This window comes from Choristoneura fumiferana, chromosome 3, assembly GCF_025370935.1.
Source record: "Choristoneura fumiferana chromosome 3, NRCan_CFum_1, whole genome shotgun sequence".
In the NCBI taxonomy this organism is placed as follows: domain Eukaryota; kingdom Metazoa; phylum Arthropoda; class Insecta; order Lepidoptera; family Tortricidae; genus Choristoneura; species Choristoneura fumiferana.
The window spans coordinates 20,064,775-20,089,357 of NC_133474.1; the positions used below are offsets into that span (position 1 = coordinate 20,064,775).

The 24,583-nt window shown below is 39.6% G+C and overlaps 1 protein-coding gene across 12 annotated transcripts in view; it reads left to right on the forward strand.

The window, feature by feature from the left end:
* Patronin (calmodulin-regulated spectrin-associated protein patronin) overlaps positions 1-24,583 on the forward strand; it is a 70,211-nt gene that overhangs the window by 17,844 nt on the left and 27,784 nt on the right. For 11 of the 12 annotated variants that reach the window (XM_074086136.1, XM_074086132.1, XM_074086143.1 and 8 more), the window contains exons 2-7: positions 3,928-4,023; positions 14,951-15,166; positions 16,627-16,812; positions 19,131-19,375; positions 21,171-21,262; positions 22,651-22,773. In XM_074086136.1, the coding sequence (XP_073942237.1) occupies positions 3,928-4,023; positions 14,951-15,166; positions 16,627-16,812; positions 19,131-19,375; positions 21,171-21,262; positions 22,651-22,773 (958 nt within the window). The remainder of the gene's footprint in view (positions 1-3,927; positions 4,024-14,950; positions 15,167-16,626; positions 16,813-19,130; positions 19,376-21,170; positions 21,263-22,650; positions 22,774-24,583) is intronic. The other variant, XM_074086142.1, reaches the window with a different exon arrangement.

Below are 24,583 nucleotides of genomic sequence, written 5' to 3' on the forward strand. Positions count from 1 at the left end.
ACGTGGGCGGTGGGTGTTAGTAATAACTCATATTTTATTGTCCAATCATAATAGTGTTGATTGTGCTAGAAATTACTGTCCTGCACGTTTCAATGAAATTGAAGCATAAAAATCAGGCAAGTTGCCGAGGAGATAAAGGCCTGATGCGGAGGCGGTGGCGTAGGCGCTCGACCTCAGTGACGCGCGTGGGCCGCAGGTGCCAACGCACCTTTCCAGTTTCCACGCTCCAACTGCTCGAACCTCCGATCTGAAACGACGATAATCGATTCGGCTTGCGGTTAATCGTTTTGCAATATGCACTCTCGACCTCTACTGCAGACGCATAAAACTCAAACACACCAGACTTGGTTCGCTAATTATTGACACAATGCACCATAGGTCTTTCCGTATTTGTCAGCGGTAGCACTTTACCTTTTATGCTCTTGTTGCATCTAATGCAAGCTAATAAGGTCGGGCTATCTGATATCGTGGTAAACCACTTGCATTGCTCTTTGTCCTGGCGATTGTTGTGATGTTCCCTCGCTTTTGTTTTAGTAGCTATTGTCATAAATTAAAAAGTCACTGTAAGGTACTCTATTTCTAGAGTGAGCTAATCTGTGGAGCAATCTCTGTTTGTGTAATTGTATATGTATAAGTACGTACCATTGAGACGGCTTTTAAGAAAATAGGTATAAAGTTCGGAACTTGCGTTATGGTTGATTAATTGTACATGAGCTGCATTCTCTAATAAAGACATCTTATTCAGCTACAGGAGAGAGTGAAATGCGACCACTTGGCGGCAACTCCGCTAATTGCGCGGCAATTAACCAGTACGAATTCAGTGTTAGAGAGTGGCCTGCCCGCTCTACTTGCCATATGTTATAGTGTGCATGAAAGTACTTAACAAGCGGCTCTTTACAGGCGAATCGGTCCAAACATTTTTATATTAAATGCAAATGGTTTCGTTCATGACGCTTTTATTAATACAAAAGTTAGCAAACGCATCTGGAGCCGTTTTAATCGACGCAAAGTCCAACGCATCTCTCACGTGCTGTGATTTGATTTGCCCGCGCTGCGTGTTGTTCTCAAGTTATATTTATGCAGAATGTTTATTTGTTGATTCTAAACTGCAACTTGTAGATTTAACAATGTTATGATTAATAGAATTCTAATGTAATGCATTGCGCTTATGAATATTCATAGTTCGACGTACTGTGCTGTCTGCGAAGGTAACAACAATGAGACAATTGTAATCCATGAGATCGATCCATAAACGAACAATAAATAATGCAGCTCCAAATTCTAATTTCGCTCGCTTTCCATTTGGTAAGAATAGTTGTTTAAAGTGTAAAGTTTTCGACGTAATATCAAAGACCACTTTGATATGCCGGCAGCATCTTTGATTGAGGGCTTCGAATAGCTTCCTATTCGGGAGTGTCTTTGCGCCTATTTTTACCTCGCCGGTATGCTGCGGCACGCGCCCGACCTTTTAGCGTTATGATTTGGCTGTTCAGATGCCGTTATTGATATCTGTTGTTTTTCCTTCGCCTCAGTCTCCAGTTACAAATTACTTCACGCCTGCGATAGATTCGCCTTTATTACTCATGAGGGAATGCTCAGCGGATTTGGTTTCGTATTAGATAACTGATTGCCTTTGTGCTCCCAGATAGAAGCTATAAGATTTAGCGTAAACCTGATTGATAGAATGACCGCTATTACACTACCTATGTACCGCCCACATATGTTCGGGGGAGCCTGAAACTTTGATACTCAATCTTCCAATGTATAATTTGAATCAACCTTGCCCGTACTCGCTTAACTGTATGTCCTATCATTACTTTTATCGTTATGTTCACCAAATACGTGTTCGCACGATCACGACTCAAAGAAAGTGATCGAAGCTGAATGCCTCTGCGTCGCGTGAGTGCTTTCACACTTGATAATGTTGCTGTAATGGTTAAAGAGTAAAGTTGGATCTGTATGTCTCGGTCATTATCAGTAATTTCTTTATACTGTTAAGTTTATAGGATGATCTAATAGACCTTGGCATTGGTTCTATAGGCACTTCAGTTTATACCTTTGAATACAAGGTTTATTCATTCACACTTCAAGATACTTAGAGCGTATGTACCTACCCAGAGCTGGAATGTAGATTAGATTGAGCTTATGTGGAATCTGATTCATGTTTATCAATGCAATATGTTCTGTAATCCGTATAGTGCTAACAATTGCTAATTTTGTATTCATAAATCGAAAACTTTATGGTATGATTTGGGTTACACCACGAGTTCACAGTTCAACAAACTCGTTTACGAAAAGAGCTTTTCTATGTTTGTTCGTCTCAACACTTCGCTTAATTGTGTGGTTAAATTTACTCCGATGATAAATAAACGTAGTAGAAGCATTCCTTAATGCAGTTTATGATAATGAGTACACATTAACTACCTGCCGACCTTTACAGAAACAATCCGCTTTTGTTGATGATTTGTTTACGTTTACTGCCAGTAAAGAACTAGCGAAGAGTTCAATTTTCAAATTGATATTGATTGCAGTGGCAAGTGGGTACCGTCGTATACAAATTAGGACAAGGACCCGGTTCCACTTACTGATTAATGCGATCACAATAAGCGGACGTTGCCATAACAGCGTTTGACAATAATTGTCCTATTCGACAGTCGTTAACTGGTTGAATAGTGGCCTGTCCATGTGCAACTCCAGAGAGTCATGTAATAGTTTGACATGCTAGCAAAACGTATGTTTGAAAGGTAATTTATAGCCGCCAACAGGCGATGTAGAACTGAAGCTTTGACGTTATTGTTAACTGAAGTATAAATTCACGGCCTGACCATACCCGTTATTCGAAAATGAGCGAAGAAAAAGTGGCTCTCCAGATAGTGGATGTAGCTTTATTTGCTACATTTAGCTAAAGTTTTAAAAGCTCTCTAGCTAAGATAGTTTTCATTTTCGATAAAAAATACCATTTCTGGTAATTTGTACAGGTATCGGCTTCTATTTTTTTTAATTAATTAATTTTACTCTTAGTTTTGGATATATTCAATATGTTGTATTTTAACGTGTTATTTTTTATTCCCCTTAACTTCAAGTGAACTTTTTATAGGCCAAATGAAGTTAATTTCTCCAAGAAACTAGTGGCCTAACTCATAGGTACAGTCACCAGCACCAGCATTAATATCTGCCACAGCGGAGCGTGCAAAAATATCTGACATGTCCTTCCGGCACTAGAAATAGAGTCGTATCAGATATTTATGTACGCTTGTTGTGTCAGATATTGGTGCTGGTAACTGTACTTACTGTTTAAAAGATAATCAAGAATTTTGATGATAATTGGTTATGCACAATAAAACAGTGTAAAAGGTTCTTAATTTATGACGCATTTTAAGTCCGAAACTAAAGCCGGCCACACACGCTGGGTTATGGTTATGACCAGTGGAACCCGGCACAATTCATTTGTGCAGGCATAAGTGAACGTGTGTATGATATGATTCCTTGCCTGCGCAAGCAAAATTTGAAATATGAAAATTATTATTTTTTGATTAAGATAAAATAAAATATCATTTATTGCCACAACACATAGTACAACGAAGACTATGCCGGCACAAATGAACTCTGCAGGCATAACCATCGGTTACCTAGCGTCTGTGGCCGGCTTGAAGTGTTTTTGATTTATACATATTTAGCAAAAAAGGCTAAAACAGTGAGTTTTTTAGTCTCTCTAATGTGTTACGCCAATTTCACTCATCAAAGTTTATTAATTTTATAATTTGACCTTTAACAATTACTGAATTTATTAATTTGGCCGAAAAGTTTATTACCACTTTCTGTGAATGAACTGAGCAATCTGTTGAAATTAACGGAAATCAAGAAAAACACGGACTATCCTCAACTTTTTTTTTGATTTATTGTAATATATTCTTTCTTTGGTTGCAGTCGAAGCAGCGTGCATCGATTAAATGGCTGCTGTCGAAGGCGTTCAACAACAGAGTCCCGGATAACCTGCAGGAGCCCTTCTACCGGGACCATGAGGTAAATATTTAATATTTTGAGTTACCAACCATACTATAACCAAGCTATAAGAGGTAATAGGACTTCGTCTTCAAGCACCACAAATAAAATGAGAAAAATTCAACCGTCTTATCTAACATTCGGTCGTCTCTAGTCTCTAGGTTGTCTATTGCTGCAAAAACATTGCTGCAATACTTTGTTGACGATCATGTTAACTTTAATCGCATTTAAATTCTCCTTACATTAATGCACTTAAAGTGTTATCAGACTTATCCTTAATTGCCTCATCATACCCGACTCGACGTGCCGAGTGGTCGTGGTCAGAAGACGTGATGGTTTCTCTAAATCACGCTACAGATACTCCAGCTTAGATAACAGGTCGTTGCCCCCAGCCCCATACAAAGGCCGTCGAAGCTTATTCACTTCTCACGTTTGCTTTTCACTACCATTGTTTGACAAACTTATTTGTTTGCGTTAGGAAAACCGTGGTCGATTTGAATTCGAATGGCCGCTTTACGGAGTTAAAAGTGACAGGTTATAGTCTCTCATATTTTCTCTGTTAATAAACGCCAGATGTTGCTGAGTAAATTGTTCTCTTAGAAAGCTAATAAAGCTCAATGTAATAGCTCAATGTAATTTCATATAGTGTAAGTTTTTAATTGGCGGAATCATTTTGAACCCGATTTCCATTTGTGAAACAATGAGCCGAATAAAAAGGGACTGCCTTCTGCCGAATAAATTCCACTACCATTAGTTACACAACAAAGAACTTCATCTCGGACCGAGTTCTCAACTAGGATATAAAAGAAAAAACCGGTCAAGAGCACGTCGGGCCATGCTCAGTGTAGGGTTCCGTAGTTCCCGACCTTGCCTTAACTTTGCCTTAGAAATATTTTTTTACAAAAACTTTAAAACTGCTGAACTGATATTTGAAAATAATTTTCCTAGAAAGTTTTTATTAAGCTTAATTTCGTGCGGTTCAAAAGTTAGAGGGGGACATTTTTTTGAATTTTCGGGGAGAAGGTCTCCGAAAATATTCACTTAATCATAAAATGGTTTTTGCAAACCCCTATTCATTTTCAAATACCTATTCAACGATACCAACCACATAGGGTGGAAGTGAAAAAAAAAATCATCCCACTTGGCGTGACTGATATGTATATTCATACCAAATTACAGCTTTCTAGTACTAACGGTCTCTGAGCTTAGCCGCGGACAGATGGGCAGACAGACGGACAGACATGGCGAAACTATAAGAGTTCCTAGTTGGCTACGAAACCCTAAAAACCAGCGTCGATAGAGCGATTTCAGATGCGCCTAACTAACTGCTAAGATTTTCATTCGACCCCCCGAAGGCAAACTAATCTATTCTCATTACGCGCTCTCTCTGCCTAACGTTCTTTATTTATTTACGTTTCAAGAGTATCAGGTTAAGTAACGAGTCACGTTATCTTGAGTGTTACGTTTGTGCGTATGGGTTTTGTTTTGTACATAAAGCGATTAATGTTGGAGATATTTGTCAGTCGCAAACAGGAGAGATTCTTGAAATATTTTCTTGTTCTTAGTGAGCGATGTTTTCGTTGGATTATGTCCTGAATTCTAAACTATGTGGGCATAGTCTACGGTATTTCAAAGTTCTAAAATAATTTTAATGCTACATTAAGATAGAGTGACATCACCTGTTTGGCTATTCCGCATGTTTTATCGCTATACGAGTTGACGCCACGTATTAGACTAACTGACGTGTTTGTGCAGTGCACCCTCTTGTTCTGATATTTTTGATTATTTTGATACAATACTGATAAAAGACTGCATCCACAATACAATACAATTACTCTTTATTGTACACCAGAAATAGTAAGCGATACTTTAGTACCTACTTTAGTAGCGTACTTTTATATTTAAATCATGAAATTCAATGCATGCATTACAATGATATCTGCTAGAATGAAAATCTTTACATAATATGAAACAAAGTCGCTTCCCACTGTTATATGTACGCCTAGATATTTTAAACTTTGCAATGGATTTCAATGCGGTTTTCATCGATAGATTAGATAGAGCGATTCAAGAGAAAGGTTTGTACACTATATTTATCAAGCGGCTCCGCGCGGATGTTTTTTTGGCAATAGGGAGGTGAAATGTGAAGTTTGATTATAGAATTAGAATTTTATAGTATTTCGTAATTTTTTCGACTTCTTTTTGTTTCAAATATGCACCCGTGGGGAGCCGGGGCGGCCTCGCTATTAAATAAATAAATATTGGTCCCTACTTATAAACCCCACGCGACCGTTTAACTGATCCCGCGGCCTAAAAAGACAACCGGCGGGCAGGTGATTGAAGCGCAAAAGGTGTGTATTGTGGATAAAAAGGGGTCTAGAGTCTAGACTGAACAAATGATGTTTTGAATTTGAATTGGGACCTAGTAACTTTGCTAGCCTTACCTGTATTAAGACTCAATTTACAGCAATCCCTTGATAGAAATAGCCTTGAAGATAACATTTATTTTTGCCGAGTAGAACTAAGGAGGTTAAAGCATGATATTGATCGTGGCATCATGGACTGGTTGCGAGCGTCACGCGACCGGCTCAGTATGGAGCAGAATGCTCAGTGGCTGGGAGTGCCGTGGTTAATGGCCGGTGCCAGTGATTAGTGGCTCCGGGGAGGACCTTCGTGTGAATGTGTTAACCAAATTGTACATTACGTGTCTACTATCAAATTATCATGACAGTTGGTTCGCTTTTGAACTTCACTGCCAGTCTGTAGTTGATACCATCAACGAGGTCTCCGTGTTCACTAACAAGAAAAACAAAACCGGCTAAGCCACCGAAGTTTGCTCCGACATCCTGTCCATCGACAAACTTTTGCGCCCTTGTTGATTTTAGCTTTCTCCTTAGTACTGAATACCAAGAAGTTACTTTATCAACGCTCCACGAATGCCCATTAGCAAATGTTATTGCGAACGAGTTCAAGGGCCTGAGTTTGCTTCAGAAATATCCTCCAGACAGAATGGGTGTGAATTCACTGGAAGGATGCTCAGGGATTCTCAGATGACCATTATTAAGTATCTGACGATCCCTGTATTTCAGAGCGACTTAAACGTTATCGTTCTTTAGATAATATTATGTTTTCTACTTCATGAAGTATCTAGTATCAGTATTTTTGTTGTTTCGATTATTACTTGCGTGTTTTGTCAAAATTTTGGATTAACAACAATTCGAGCCTCGCTTTCGTATAATCGGCGCCTACTCGAGCATGTAACATGACGTTGTACGAAATTACTCGCTACACACGTTACCACGGCTACACATTAGCCGTTTATCGGATTTTTCTACTTAGGTCTGCGCATGAAACTTGAACTCCGGGCAAGGGTCGTGAGATCTTATTGCTTTGTCTCAGAGGTTAATAAACTGTTAACATGGTGTAGTCTAGCTTAAACGAGACATTGTATGTAAACCCTTAAGTGCTAAGTAACAATTTAACTAGGTACAGTCGAGTTCATAAACTTTTGAGCAAAAATTTAATAATAAATATCTGAACACGTTTCTACGCCGTTAACAATAGAGTCGTTTTCAGATATTCTTGATCAAATGTTTGCTCACAAATTTACTGTACTTATTATGCTTTTAAACTTCGTACCACATTATTTACCTTGTCTCTCCTGAAATACAGACGTCTCAGAGTTTACATTTCACAAAATATAAATACTTACTCATATGAATGCTTCCCTTTGAAATCTTAACCTGCAGTTCGGCTTCAACGGCGGCGTCTCGAACCGTTTTTCACGATGGAAATAACCTCTAATGAATGCAAGTTTGTAGAGATGTCGCACCAACGTCATATTGCTTTTCAAAACGTCAAATTCCGGACATCCAAAGGCTCTATGTTGATAGTCACAAGGATGATTTTGAACTGATTGCGCTCGCTTAAAGAGCAGTATTCTCATCGTTCCGTAAAAATAGTCGGCGCCATTTCCGCCATCGGGAAACGGCTATCTTTTGTTCTTTTCACCGTTGACCGGTGACTCAGCTGGTTTTGTCGCATACAAAAATATATTTCCGGATTTATTTTTAGATTGAATTTAGATTTACCTTCTTGAAGGATTATAAAATATCACCTGGGCCAGTACTCAAAATTACGGAGTTTATATATGAGTCAACTGCTTCTGTTCAGATCACATCCGACGAATGAATCACTTTTGCATCGTTTTTAAGTTCCGGTCCTTATGATTCATTCATCCCTCATACTTTTTTACTAATTGTATTTAGTACGACGTGCACAATTAGTTGAGCTGCACGCATGCTTTTAACTTGAGTACCAGTTTAACAATTTCGATCCCGTTTGTGTTTCTAATTATAAACTTGAAGACTACAATCTTCATATAGACGAAGACTATTGTAATACTATGAGGAACCAGTAGCTATTAGAGATATGGCTAGAGAATGATTATGGCTAGAAAATATAAAATGTCACTATATTAGAGACGCGTAAATGATATTGGGAACGGATATTGGTATTCTATAAAAACTATACGATGCTGAGTTTTATTTTATGCCTACTATAAAAAAATGTCTAGAGAAAAACTGTGAAAGATATTTGTCCTCGACCTTTGGCCCTGTTTGGCGTCGATGGCTTGAGTGGGGGATGGTTACAAAACGCCATTTTGCCGGCTTGTAGCAAGGTCCAAGAAGTCGAACGTTTCACATCAAATACGAATTATGTATTCCTATACTTATTTTCCAATATGGGTATAACTAATATGTTAAAGAAAAGCAATGCATGCAAATCAGCAGTGCTTGCACTGTTGTGTTTCGGCGTGGAGAGTAAGACAGCCGGTGAAATTACTGGCACTTGAGGTATCCCATCTTAAGGCTCTAGGTTGGCAACGCATCTGCAATCCCCCTGGTGTTGCAGGTGTCTATGGGCGGTGGTGTTCTCTTACCATCAGGTAGAGCAAGTGGGCTCGTTTGCCATCCAGTCCAATTAAAAAAAATACCTTTCCGTAACCTAATGCGATATTTCCGATTCAAAGCCAATGTTATATGCAAATGAAATTTTATGAAGCTTTTATAATAAAGGTTAAAACTTATTTTGATCAACTTTATTTCTCTACAAACTAAATTTCTTAAAAAAATATTAGAGCATTTTAGGGAAACCAAGTACATACAATGTATACAAAAATGGCTTGTTTAAAGTAACTAGATTAAATTCTGACAAAATTAAGCGAGATTTCTAATAAAATTACTTTTAGACAGCTTATTCTTGCATTCGCACATACATATTGTGTACTTATCTGCTGTATTTATGGCAATAATGCAGCAGGTCTCTAAAGTTCTCAGTTATTTTTAGACAATTATTCCGTCAACGTTAAGATCTGATTGAACCTGTCATGTTCGTTGGAGAAGAGTCTGTACAATAATGTTATACAGGTTACACGACCACAGAATCGTGCGTGACGTCTATTCCTAAACGCCTGTGATTCAGCAAACACGATACATGCGAGAGCGCTTTAATCTCGATCGCGTTTTGAGATCGCACCGTTATCAGAAGTGACCTGAAGGTCGTACGAGACTTGCAGTGTGATAAATCATTAATCTGCCAGCTTAGGAACGGATGCCCTCTAGTTCAAAATATCAGTAGAGGAAACATAAATAACTGTTGACATTTTCGTGCTGCTTTCACAGCCAACTTTCTCAGTGTTAATTTATTTTAATTAATCGCATTTGATTTAAGTTACTCTTTTGTTTTGTAGACTAAATTAACATGTTTGTAATCGTTTCTCTTGACGCATAGAAGCAAATGTGGCGTATGCTATTGCAGTTCAGAAAGTGTGGTGCTTTATACGTCTCCTGTTCTTTAGCGACATGAACTAGACTGTCACCTCCTAGCCGGCTTTACAAAGTTAGTACTGTTTAGGCTCGTTGCCGATCTGACGGGCTAGTATACTGCATATACACGTTATACATATATGAACAGTTTTAACTATTATGACAGCTTCAGAGCACCGTTAACGTCACAGCAGTGAAGCGTTGCAAACGATGCCTCCTTTTGTTACGTTCAAACTCAGTCGGAACACGTAATTTATGGCGATTTGACTGCTCTAACAATGTGCGAGTGTCAGCTCTTTTGTGTGTGACATCCGTGACATCTCTTTACGGGGTCAAGGCGTGTGCCGCTAGCCAAAATAAACGCTAGGCTGTATTGCTTGTTCATTAGTCGTCACCGATGCAGGTAGCAACTAATCAGAGTAGCCGAGTAGCATAATGAATGAGCTGCCTCGCGAGAAGGCACTAATTTGAACCCCTGGCTCTGATCTTGCTTGCGGCTGTATCGCGAAGGTAATATCTACTTGGTTATTAGCAACTATAAATCCTTAACTACTGTATAAATGGTAAAGTTTATGAGTGCCTGTGTGTTTGTTGCTTATTCACACTAAAACTGCTGGACGGTAAATGAAACTCAGTGTGTAGATAGCTGAATCTCTGCAGTAAACAAAGGCAATTTGAGCATGTATATATTTGCAAAATCTCAACTGTGAAATCCAGATATTAAACGCACTGGGATTATTTTAATAATGTAAGCGGGACTGGGGGTAGAGGCTAGTTTTAAATAATTGGTTGGTTTAGGTGTTACTCGTACTATGCTACTCTGCAACAAAAATGAACGACAATACAATACAATACAATAACTCTTTATTGCACACCAACACATAGTAAGCAGTACAGAAAACACAGGTTATATATAGCGCGTGAGTTTGTCAAAATTAGACATTAATGACATTGTAATAAGAACCACGGCACGCGTCATCGTGAATGACTCTACCTATACACAGATTAACGACCTTAAGATTAGGGGCCAAATCAAATGATGCATTCTTATTTAAACAAGCGCCGTTTTGTTTTTTTATAAGTTAACATTAGGCTGAGCATTCATACTGTGCTTAGATTACTAAGCCTTTTCATGTGATGGAATCCGATAAAGAGAAATAGAAAAGGGGTGGAAATTGGCTGCGAGATGGGCCAAGACTAGGTAGCGTTATAGCGGTTGGTGGAATGTCTTTCCATTTAGGACAGGCTTATTTGCATGAAACGAGAATTGGTATACTTTACATACGCTACTTGTTGCTGCGGTAATTGATTATTGTGAACTGTAAACAGGAATTTTCGTTCATTTCATTATAGTTAGTGTTAGCGTCAGTTCACATCAAGACGCGACAATAGTAACTAGATAAAGTGAGTAGTCGTTTTGACGAATTCTCTCAATTATATGCCCCGTCGCTTCGCGTCTCAGTGTGAATTGACATTGCAGCAATGATTTGATCCTAAAAAATACTATGTTGTTTAAGTTCGGAGATAGTTCAATTGAATCAAAACACTGTCGCAAAACACAGTGGTTGACATTGCTACCCCGATTCGCCAAAAAAATCAGCAAACAAAAAAATATTGGAATGATGCCTAAAGCGACGACGAAGCGACGGAAACGGAAACGAAAGCCTGTAGTGGTTTGACCTATGGCCTCTCAAGCAGAGGATCATGTTCAAATGTGCTCGCACATCGAGTGTTTCGGAATTCATGTGCGAAATTATATTTAAAATTTACTATGAACTTTGCGGTACAAATCTGCGAAGCAATTGAATTGCGTGTGTGGATTCTCTGATCCGCGTAGAAACTACAGCCCAAGCCGTCTCATACTGAGACGAGGCCTGTACCCCCGCATTGGGACGTATAGGTTAAGACGAGATGATGATATCTTTAACCCCCGACGCGAAAAGAGGGGTGTTATAAGTTTCACCGCTATGTGTGTCTGTGTGGCTGTCTGTGGCACCGTAGCTTAAACGGGTGGATCGATTTGAATGGGGTTTTTTTATTTGAAATCAGGTTTTCTAGCGATGGTTCTTAGACATGTTTCATCAAAGTCGGTTTAGCCGTTTTTGAGATATTGAACTTTGAAGTGACAACGTTGGGGGTTTTCCAACTTGTTGTTGGTTAGGTTATTAGCCCAAATGAAAATGAAGCCTTTTTTATTATTACTTACTCATGATTGGCTGTTTAAATACGGGTGACCATACTTTATTAATTCACGCTTGTTTTTTAGATATTCAAGTAATGAGGATCTAAAGGATGTCGAGGCCTTATGCGGCATAAGTTATGCCATAACAGTTCGACCGTCTATTTCACACTTTTGGTTTCGCTCACGGTTAATAAGATGATAATTTGTCTCCCTAATGCCTCATTTCGCAATAGACCGGTTGTTGATTAGGTACTTACGAATGCTAAGGAGCGGCCATATGATCTATCATGTACCAGCCAGTGATGCAATATGACTCTTGCCTCTCGCGTCTAAATTTAAAATGGAGGTATGTTTATGTTACAATAACTGAATCATTTTCTATTGTATACGTGATAAATATTACGTCCATTTATGTTCTGTTGTGAGTGACATCATAATGTTTGGATTAAGATAAGGTTTTGCGCTTAGGCTTCTACAGCTTACTATTAAGAGTTCCTATTAAGTTGATAGCCGATCAGTAAATTTGACAGCATCAGCTGTTACCCTTGCTTCAGTGCGCTAATCAAGCATTATAAAATTACGGCATTAACGTGAAGCAGTTCTTTCTTGCTTCAAAGAGATCCAATCGAGCCTGACGTAGATTACTTAAATCTGACTGATGCGATCTCGTTTAACAATACGACATCGTGGGATAGAAATTCTATCACCGCTAAAATAATTAGCTAATATGCAAAAACTAAAGATGCCAAGATCGTGTGACTCGTAATTTAATCTCGTAGCGCCAGAATACCACCCTTATCCGCTAACCCATTAAAATTACGCTATTTATATGAGTGACGTCATAATGGCTGTCTAGCCGACCACGCCTGTTTCCGCAAGGTTATGTGGTCACCCCGCATTAGTGTCGTGACGTCATGCTGATCCACCCCTGACATCCATACTAATATTATAAATGCGAAAGTTGTGTATGTTGTATGTTTGTCCGTCTTTTGAAGATAGTTTATGGGCCAGTGAGTGACACAGCCTACTTTTTATCCCGGAAAAATGCACAGTTCCCGAAGGGAACAGCGCGCTATAACCGAATTCCACGCGGATGAAGCCTCGGGCAAAAGATTAGTAGTAGTCTTGCATAAATTCAGCCTAAAATCTGGTACGAGTTTGAGGCTAACTAGACAAATGTTTGTGGATATAGGTAGATGTAAGGCAAATATAGTCGTGCAAACGAAACCAACCATATATAAGCGAAGCTTATCTGGAACCTTGGAGGTGTTTTTTGCGCATTAAACGAAAGATGTCTGAAATATGTAAAGCTGTAGGCCGTCCCGGGTTAAAAAGAGGACGCGACCCAACATTGGTCTACATTCTACATTCGCTCTCCGCATTGCCTATAATTTAAGTTAGTGAGTTATGGACCTATAAATTTTAGGGTGCCGTATAAAATTTGTAACAAAATTTCGTGTTAGAATTGCGAGTGTATTTCTTGACGAATCTTTGTCCAAGAAACGTTAAGTTAAGGAGCACTTATGATAGCTACAGCTGACCTCGTTGTACCTTTTACAGCTCGACATAATAGCCGTTGAAATGTGAAGGTTTAGCTTCGGGCAGATTTCCGCAAATTTCTAAGTTTGGTGTTTATTTAGCTCGATTGAAGACAACATGCCAAATATAATAGGTACAGTTCTGTGGGCACTGATTCATTTGAAACGAAAACTGCTAAAGCTTAAATATCGTACACGCACACGGCCACAATCGTAATTACTATTTCTTTCTAGTATATGGTATTGGATGGCGGTCGCAAGAGATGGTCAATGCGATTGTTATTACGAGCGCGTAAGATATTGTGGCCTCTTGTTTAGTTGCTGATATGTTTAAGTTTAACAAAAGCTTTGTAGAAGCTTTTCATTAGCTTGTTCGTTGGTTCGGAATTAGATTTTTATCTTATCTTTGTAATTTTAAACAGACTTTTTCAATTGTAACGCTTACAAGCGTAACAAGTTTTACATGTTCGTCGAATCGTATTGAAGTATTGAATTTTGGTCTTAAAAAACTTACCCCCTGTTTCACCATCCCTTGATTAAATTATTTGACAGATAAATGTGATGCCGTCTCTGTTTGTTCTGTTCGAATAGACGGAGACGGCATCACATTTATCCGTCAAATAAAATTAATCAATGGGTGGTGAAACAGCTCCTTAATATCCCTTTTTAACTCCAGCTGTTAAATAGTGAACTTCACCTAATAATAACAACCGGAAAAGTTAATAATACAGCTCTTCTCATGTTGCCAATTATTATTGTCGATTACAGCATACAATTTTTATTGCGTTTACGAAGGCATCAGCTACAATAATAAGGATTTTTTATAGGCAATATGCGTGCAAATCCGACCACAGATCTAACTAATCTAAAGGAGCACGCATGTGCATGCGATTGTCTATTTGAGGTGAAACACACTATATAATATATATATTTTTTAAGTCCTCGTAACTTCTATCTCATCCTACTAATATTATAGATGAGAAAGTCTGAAGATTTGTCTTACTCAATCGTGCAATAACGTCTGAACTAATATATATAGATGAAATTTAGTTTGGAGATAATTAGAGACCCGGTGTCCTTCGCTCGATTTATTAGTTTTTTATCCTAGAAAATTGCTTAGTTCCCGTGGGACAGCGATAAATTGCTGATAATTATATTATAAAGTTGAGTTTGTTTGCTTCTGTTTAAATCACCCTTTATCAGAAGTACTTATCAGTTTTAGGCACAGTCAACACATTCTAGGCATTATTAGCAATACTATACAATATCATGTTGGTAATACTGGATACAATACAAGTTAGACAGAACAAAAGTTTTTTGAGACATCTCTTCCAAAAAAAAAGATACACATGAAGCGTAGCAACACTGAGGGTACCAAGCTGATTCGTCTTCCATTCCAGGACCAGGAGCACCTGAAGCCGCCGATAGTGGGCGGGCTGGCTAACGCCGAGATCTACTGCCTTGCCCTGGCCAACATGTATTCCGACCCCAACTACCACAGCTTGAACCACTGGAACATCCTCCAGACCCTCGCCAGGAAGGGGGTGCACGTGCCGGACCCGCCCGATTGCGCTCTCACAGAGACCGTGCTGCTGCAGAATAACCCCCTCAAAATGGTGAGAGTTTTGTTAATTACAATTTTTTATATATCCATGAGTAGCATGATTATACATTTCGCATATACTCCCGTTTTAGATGGCTAAGACGCGTATGTAAAAAAATGAGCTTTTCGTTTGTCAATGGCCAGTAAACAAGCACGAGCAATAGAAATGTCACTCGAACCAAAAAAAAGCGCGATTTACATATTTGGCTAAATAACCACCTATTTTAGTCCTAGAGTGCTTCATGAGTGACAGCGCGACGTACTTGTAGGAACTTGGATAGATGCGAAGTTATCAGACGATTAGCCGATATATTTAATTCATTGGCGAGTAAGTGAGTAACCCGATAGTTGCATTGAATTTTGTCATGATTTTCTTAGACAGTGAACCATCGGGACTAACTAATATATATTTGTTTACCAATAACGTGGCGACCGTTGTTTTGTAATCGCGTAGTACTAGGCACAGCTGTAGTGTGTTGTGGATTGTAAACTACAATTTGTAATAGGTATGGTGAAAATAGGGCAGCTGGATTTGTCCAACCTGACGTGTATAAAGCTGTGCTAATGGATGTAGACGTGTACCCAATCCACCAAAAGCCAACCTAATCTCGGTTATATCAATGCCGTGGAGAACGTTTTGCAATAAACCACTTTTATTGTTTAGGCATAAATAATTCATATGTATCCCGTAGTCGAAAACTTTCCAAGTTTATGTGAAATATTTATCACGGGCGGCACAAAATAATTTATTTAGTAGCTGTTTGCGAAGATAATGTATGTTGTACAACATTGTGTTGTCGTCGATTAATTCTGTCTCGAGTCCAGTGACTTCGTTCTGTTTTAAGTACAACCATATATTTCTTACATTAACGCCCTTATAAAAAAAACGATTCTGAGTTATTAAAGGGTCGAAGGTTGCTCCGAATGGTTTGTGTAATAAATATTAGATACACATTTCCTTTCTCTTTAAACTTGGCTTGCCCCGTTGCCACGTGAGCTGAGCTACTTTTGACGCTGATTGTAAGAACTTTTAATCAGCATTCTTGCAATTAAGGCAGGCTTGCGCGGACCACAATAGTAGTATCACAATGTTTCTAGCTATTACCTCTAGCTCAGAAAAATCCTATTACGTGTATTAATCCTCCTTTTCTGTCCGAGGTCGACTCACTAAGAACACCCTTTGGCTTGCAATTTATAAATTTGCAGCTGGCTCTCTTGGCTTAAAGAATTCATTTTTTAGCACTCCTATTAGCTTCACTTGTCTACCTATCTATGTATCTGATGACAATACAAAAATATGATACCTTCGAGATGATATCAGGATGGATTTAGAAGCTAGGCAGGGGAACTTCAAGACATACGACGAAACTTAGCCGTGATTTAACCCTAGAACCCCTTAGGAATTATCCGTACTTAACAGTTACTAAGTGATCCTATCCTCTATATTCCCTGACTTTGGCCAATTGTTTTCAGACTGCGCACATGTCAGTGATAGAAGCCCTGATGACCCTCTACGCGCGGGAGGTGGTGACACTAGACCGGGTGTCGGCGGCGGCGCAGCGCTTCGGCACCAGCCAGCCGTTCACGGGCGCCGTACCTCATGAGGACGGGCTGCTCTGCTGGATTAACGCGGCGTGCGCGGCGCTTAACAAGGCAGAGGTATAAACTTCGTAACCTATAGTAGGGGGTATTACCTTCAAAGGGGTAAAACTGGATCCCTCATCTACTACAGTTTCGTTTTCTTGCTAACGCGAATACGAAGCTATCAGACATGGTGTTCTGCACTGGTTTATGAACGGTGAATGACAGCACTCTTCGATTTCCAGGGGTATTTTCTAAAAAAGGCCACTGTTATTTGCTTCCCCCACTCCGCAGCCGACGATTGCTTGGATTAACAGTACAGTCGATCAAACGGATTCATGTACCAGGGTGGAACCCTTTAATAATCAATTTTCACTATGATTTTCTTGACAAAAGTATGGGACGTCAACGTGATGATATTAGTAGCACAAAGTTTCCATCTTGGTACATGATTGATTAATAGGTGGGGTATTTACGGTTAAGTAGGTATGTAAGATTTTATAAAAAGAAGAAAATATTTACGTGCATTTGCCGAATTTTGAACCTGCATCTGAGAGTCGAACGTGCCCTTTACACTGAAGCGATTCCGACTGAACCCACTCGAATAACTTATTAGTTCACGTATTGCAATAGTGGTGTGTGGTGCCATCTATCGAAACTATTTCAAGCCACGACTCCTACGCTACGTTCCAAATTTCATTCGTGAAATAAATAAAGATTTTGTGCTTTATTTTGAAAACGATTAGTCGTCGTTCCAACTGGAATAGGCGACAGAAATCGATTAATTTCAAATTTAAGTTTCATTTCGGTATTTGTATTTGACCATGCCATAGGCTAGCTAATGTGGATTGTTTCTAATGAGGGTTTTCACGGAGGTAAAATATCGCTAGATGGCGTTAGTGTCGTGAGGTCCGCTTGACGTTTGACCGTGATTCGTTAAATAACTAAATGAGCCAATCGCAAGCAAACGTCAAACGGCCGCGCTATGCAACGCCATCTAGCGATATTTCGCCTCTGTGAAAGCCCTCATTATAATCCAATATTAAGGGGCTGTATCACCATCCATTGATTAGTGTTAACTGGCGGTTAGGTGTGATGCCGTCTCTATTTGTTTTGTCGAATAGACGAAGACGGCATCACATTTAACCGTTGGTTAACGCTAATCAATGGATGGTGAAACAGCCCCTTATAGTTTTTTTTAATTTACAGAAATATATATGTCTTTTATAGCAATTTTCGCACGGAATACGATCCGTCGTGGTCAATTACACAGCTATTTAGTTAAGTTTGTTTTGTAATAAGTAGCTAGGCAAATTAAGTTAGGTAAGTGGAGCTGTGTCGAAAAAGAAATCCGAAGCGTCACGTACCATCACGCCGCTTTATTAGTATACTAATCGTTTTACCGGTATAAAAATGGAATATGGGGAATCAGTTATTTTAATTAATCATCATCATCATCATCATCCCAGCCTATATACGTCCCACTGCTGGGCACAGGCCTCCTCTCCGAACAAGAGGGCTTGGGCCATAGTTCCCACGCGGGCCCAGTGCGGATTGGGAACTTCACACGCACCATTGAATTGCTTCGCAGGTTTGTGCAGGTTTCCTCACGATGTTTTCCTTCACCGCATAGTTCGTGGTAAATTTCAAATGTAATTCCGCACATGAATTTGGAAAAACTCAGACGTGCGAGCCGGGGTTTGAACCCACGACCCTCTGTTTGAGAGGCGATAGGTCAAACCACTAGGCCACCACGGCTAATATTTTAATTAATAAGGTATACTTTTCCTAGGACTTTGGGTGAGAGCCAAATGAAGCTTATTGGGACAGTGCAATGGAAAGTGAAATCTTTTGTCGCGCCGCCGGTCTACGTATATACGGATCATTATTAAAAGCAATGTATTGTAGCTTCCACTATCTATTTTAATTTTTAAACTCACTTTTTGTCTGTCCCTGACTGAATGCTCCTCTCACCCACTCAAAGGTTGACTGGAGGCAAAGGCGAGCTTATCCCTTAAAGGGATAAGCTCGCCTTTGTACATATATTTCATTGTTTGTCATCTGTGTTTGTTTACTTATTTTGTACAATAAGGAGTTTACATACATACATACATACTATTACTCTGAGGCCGGCCACGCACCTACAAATTCTATTCTGTAAGTGTTCTATATACTGTAAGTGTAGATTGATTGCTGACTGGACATTCTTGCCGACTTGGGACGGTAGTTATATGACTACAGCAGAATCGGCAGCTCTCAGCTTGAGTTTTATTGCGTTTGACAAATGACAATAGATAATCGTCATCATATCAGCCGTGGGACGTCCACTGTGGGATATAGGCCTCCCCCAATCAAATCAGACAACCAGCTGTAAGCTTTTATTCTAAATGTTCCAGGATGACCCCTCAAACAAAGTCCCGATGGTGAAGAACCTACAAGAGCTCTGCGACGGCACCGCTCTTGCTGCGCTCATCTCTTTCTACTGCCCCGACGCTCTGCCCCGCTCCGCCGTGCGCGTCGGCCGCATGGCTTCCATACAAGACTGCCTCCACAACCTGATGCTGGTGTATGACTTCTGCCAGACCTGTCTGCCGCACAACGTGTTCCATATGCTGCCAGAGGATGTTACTTACATGCGGGGGTGAGTGAGCTACTGCTACCGAGTGCTTTGTCGCTTGACATAATGGGTACTAATATAAAAAGCTAACGCAGATTCTAAGCCGCGGTGGCCTAGTGGTTTGACCTATCGCCTCTCTAGCAGAGGGTCGTGGGTTCAAACCCCGGCTCGCACCTCTGAGTTTTTCGAAATTCATGTGCGGAATTAAATTTGAAATTTACCACGAGCTTTGCGGTGAAGGAAAACATCGTGAGGAAACCTGCAGAAACCTGCGAAGCAATTCAATGGTGCGTGTGAAGTTCCCAATCAGCACTGGGCCCGCGTGGGAACTATGGCCCAAGCCCTCTTGTTCTGAGAGGAGTCCTGTGCCCAGCATTGGGACGTATATAGGCTGGGATGATGGATGATGAACGCAGATTCTGCGTCGATAGGTGTGGGGAGGCCCTAAGGCTTCGTTTATATCAGAGACGTGTGAGTATGCGTTACAAGGAATGTGTTTGTCCTAAACCAATAGAATCGCTTCATTTCCCTATTCACACACACATTCCTTGTAACGCATACTCGCACATCTCTGTTGGAAACGCAGCCTAAGCCTATGTGCGTCGCAAACTGAAAAGAAAAAAATGAGAACCTCTGGTCTAAAAGCTTAAATTAAGCTGCGTAGCGCTCGGACGTTACAGCAACTTAATGTCTGCGTAACTTAAGCTCGTGTCGTCGGATACACTCGTGTTAACTTAAATGAAATGCCCTGTTACAAGTTTACTTACAGCCGGTTTTACGTGCCCGCAACTCTCTTTAACTACTTCAGGGCCGGCATTGATCGTTATACGAAGCGGTAATAAGGTAGCTATCCCTAGGGATATAGAGTTACCGTGTTTGGCGAAACGCCAGGCTTATTATGTTGTGGCAAATCTAATGTACACTTATTTATTATTGTGATACATTATTTACACAAAATTGTACTGAATGTATTGTTTGTAATCGCAGAAATTTTTATTACGTTCGATGTGGAACAGTTTCGCAGTAAATGACGCATTTACATGTCATACATCTGCCAAAGAAAATTATATTTTGAAAATGACTGTGTGTGAAAATGTTTCACTGATGTCAGCTGTAAAAAACTGCTGAAATGTTTTAGCATTCCACTTAATCGTAATTAAAATGATCAAACCTGTGTAATAAATTTTATCAATAAGGTAGTTGGCATCACCAAATATGGCTGGGGCAATATGGCCATTTAGTCAAACATGATTCATACTCGACACATCAATAGATTCTTAGTCTAGACATTTGAATTTAAAATTGTTTTTTTGACAATAAATTTTACCTTGTGATATTATTTTTTAAACTCTGTCTTGTAGCTTCGACGCTGGCAAAATTGACAAAAAAGTTATTTGTGTAGCGGGGCGTCCTCGTGGAATGGAGTAGAAGAAAAGGGCAGTTCCAGGCAATAAAGCGTATAATCATCCAATACACACACGAGCATAAACACACCACTTTAGAGTTTAGGGTACAAAGAGTATTATATAATATTACACAGAAACAGAGTTTAAGAAAAAGCGAGCGTCACACACGAAATTGTAAGCTTAGCATCTAGCAGATCTCGGAAGAAGAACATGGCGCGTCCCCAGAGACAAGATATCAGAGTGGGGAGAAAATAAATTATTCTATTGGCTAAAACGCGCGGGCACGCGAACGGTTCGAGCGCGGCGAGAGCGGGCAACATAACCGTCGCTCGTGCAGTCCCTAGCTGAGCCGTCAGATGGCGCTACATTTGTTATTTGTACAAACTTAGATGATTTTTCTCTTCTAATTACAGATCAATGCGACAAAACTTAATAGCAATGCTAGCAGACCTCTTCAACATGTTAGAAGTGCATCCAGTCAAATCCGTGAAATATCCGGGTGCTGGTAAGTACCCCGCCCGCCCCTACTGCATGCTATAAAACTCTAATGGGAGTATGTGGTCATAAAGTCAACGCTCCAAGCGTACTAATTGTTTCTATAACTCAAAAATGCAGTAAATGCTTCGATTTATCCCTAGAACCAAATGAATCGGCGGCAGGTTTAAAGTTGAATGCAATAATGTCTAATCTAACGCATTTTTTAATATGTAAAAACACTTTTAATATATCTTTCTTATTCCTAGATGAATATGACGGTAAGTTGATTTAAGTGATAGGTATATGCTTTGCTCAGTAACGTTTTTTCCTGTTGTTGGCACCCTGTCTTGCTTTATGCCATATCGGAGCGACTGGAGCCTATTATTGGTAACGGATATTATTTATATGCATACGAATATATTTATACACTTAATGTAAATGGTTATTTATGTATTTGCAGCATTGGTATATTTGTTGTAATGTTTCCGAGAAAACATTTCGTTAATTGGTTATGAATCGTTTTTTTAGTACAGCAAACAGGGATGCCATGAAAGTTTGTCCTATGGTTTGTTCACTGGTGAGTCAAGACAGGGTGACTGTATGTGCGTACGCAAGTTAACAGCATGCGTACGAGTATGCAACGCTTCACACAACTCGTACCAACGCCGGATTCGATCTAACAAACTTACCAACAGAACTAAACTTTATTCAAAAGTGCTAGCACCCTTCCAATTTTGAATGCGTTTGCCTGCGGTAGCTAAAACTGTTTATAAATGGCCAGTATTATTACGGAAAAAAACAGGCTGCTTTTGCAAGATACTCCTTTCCACTGGCGCTAACAGCAGGCAAGCTATTGTGTTTAAATTTTAACTTGATGTTTGTTGTAGTTACCTTACACAGTATTTCTCTATGTCAGTGTATAAGTAACACGTAGCTCTATAGATAAATAGATGATACTGGTTGGTTTATACAAGCCATTGCTGATAACCAGTTAAAGATCTGGCCTGGGAGCTAGGTTAATCTAGATACCGAAGTGCGTATTTAATTTGTTTCATGCAGGATCCTTGCCATAATTCATAGAGGCAACTCTGCTTCTAGAAAGCCAGCGATCACTTGTACTATAGATCAAACAAACACGGCTTGACAAATGTGTTTTCAGATAAACCAGGCAGCGCTATTAACTGTCGGTAAAAGTCACACTTCGCACTGGCCAGTAACGTAACTTTAGATCTGTAAAAAAAAAGTATAAGCTGTCAAAATATCAATCCGTCTATGCTGGTCTTAGTTGTGCGTGACACTGGCCAGTATCACAATTTAAAAAAAAACTAGCGTTATGCGCCATCGAGTTCGGTCGGAGTTGTGGCCGCGTGTGTCGGTCCGAGTTGTGCGTGGCACTGGTTATTGGGCGGTCCGCAGCGCGCGGCGACAGCAACGCGCACGGCGTGCGGCACAAGCGCTGCCTGCCGCCGCCGCCGCCGACGCCCATCCCGGACCTGCGCGCCGACCAGCCGCCGGCGGGCTCGCACGCGCCCTTCACAGGTATCGCGTGAAGTCCTGCCTCATGTGCTATTTGGATTGATCTAAAGGCCGGTTCATAAGAGCTGGCGCGAAAATAATTACCGAAACTCATTGTCGCTTTTCATGATGTGAGTGCAGTCTTTATACAGATATTTTTTGTAAGTAAAGACTATAAAACGTGGGAACGGGTAGAGCATATTACGTACAGTCACCAGTACACCAGCGGAGCGTGCAAAAATATCTGACACGTCCTTCCGGCCCTAGAAATAGAGTCGTTTTATTATATAGTCGTTAAATTTATGCACGCTTGTTGTGTCAGATATTGGTGCTATGACTGTACTCCCTTGCACTTACGGGTCTTATGTATGGGCGAGTTTAACATACCCAATTGTTGACAAGTGTTTATTTTGATTGGCCGGTTTATGCTGCGGAATCATGTTAAAAACATACATTAATATCGTCCTCGTTTCCGTTGAGTCACGGGCTCAAGACAGAGGGTGTTTTGGTGTCCGTTTGATATAAAGTTTATTACTCCAAGCTACAATAGTCACTAGGTTATATTCACAATCCAAATAGCACAGAAAATGCAACGTGTGCTGTCTGTCATGTCCACTGTCCACATAAACTATATGGTGTCACGCTTGTCATTGCATATCTACATCGTGCATCGTTTTATTTTGCTAATGTTACGATTTTTATAATCTTAAAAACTTACTTTACATCGACTAGTATGGCACAAAACAGTACACTGTGGGCCATCCATAAATTCAAAAATTGCATCACATCAATTTTAGTCATTTTTAGACACTTTTGTCACTCTTATTTGGGTCATACAGTCAAGTGCAAAAATAAGTATCTATTCGAACCACTCAAAAATATGTTACTACGGCCTTCTTATTGCGTCGAAATAAGAGACCGTGGTACATATTTTTGAAACTTTGAATAACTACATATTTTTACACTTGACTGTATCACAAGTCTCACACCCCCTAAAAGATGAGATTTAAAAAGAGTGACGTAATTTTTGGATGGTCCATTGTAATAGAACCATGTTTTGATGTTTTATAATTATTTTGTAATTTCCATTGTTCAACTAGCCAATTTATTCATTTGTCAATGTATTCCGCAGAAAACGCAATTACTATAATAGTACAGGTCGATTCACAAGAGCCGGCTCGAATGGATTGAATGAAAGTATTTGTTTGTTACCTGTTTGAATACGTTTCACACAAATGTGAAACTGTCATGCATCTGTCATTTTTCTACAAAAATGTCTAAGTGACATTTATTTCGTTCAATCCATTATTCGTGCCAGCTCTTGTGAATCAACCTGTAGTATTGTGAATTGTGCACGAAATAATCGTTAGAATCTTCTTTCTAAATATTAAAAAATCGTTGCATTAGTATTGATAATCCAAATAACACTCGTGTCTCATGTGATGTGTTCCTTGTTGATGTCTGTAAACGTCAAAACAGAAAATGAGGGATGGAGATGTTATTCATTTGTTTTGTTTCTGTTGTATTTATGTTACGTTTTCTGTTCAACATATATATTGTATAAGATCACTTTTTATTTCATCCATGTATAACAATATTATTATTTTTGGAAAAGTGATTGTTTTTGTGTGTGTGTGTGTACAAGCTTTTGTCACGTTAAGTCAAAAATGTGTTTAAAATGAATGTCAAACATTGTAAATATTTACGCCATATTTTTCTACAATAAGCTTTATCTTTATATGGATTTTGGTAATGCTTTCCGGGTCTTGTTTGGTGCTTCTGCATGATCGACGCTTTTGCTTTATTTTCGCACTAAACTTACTAAAATACGGAG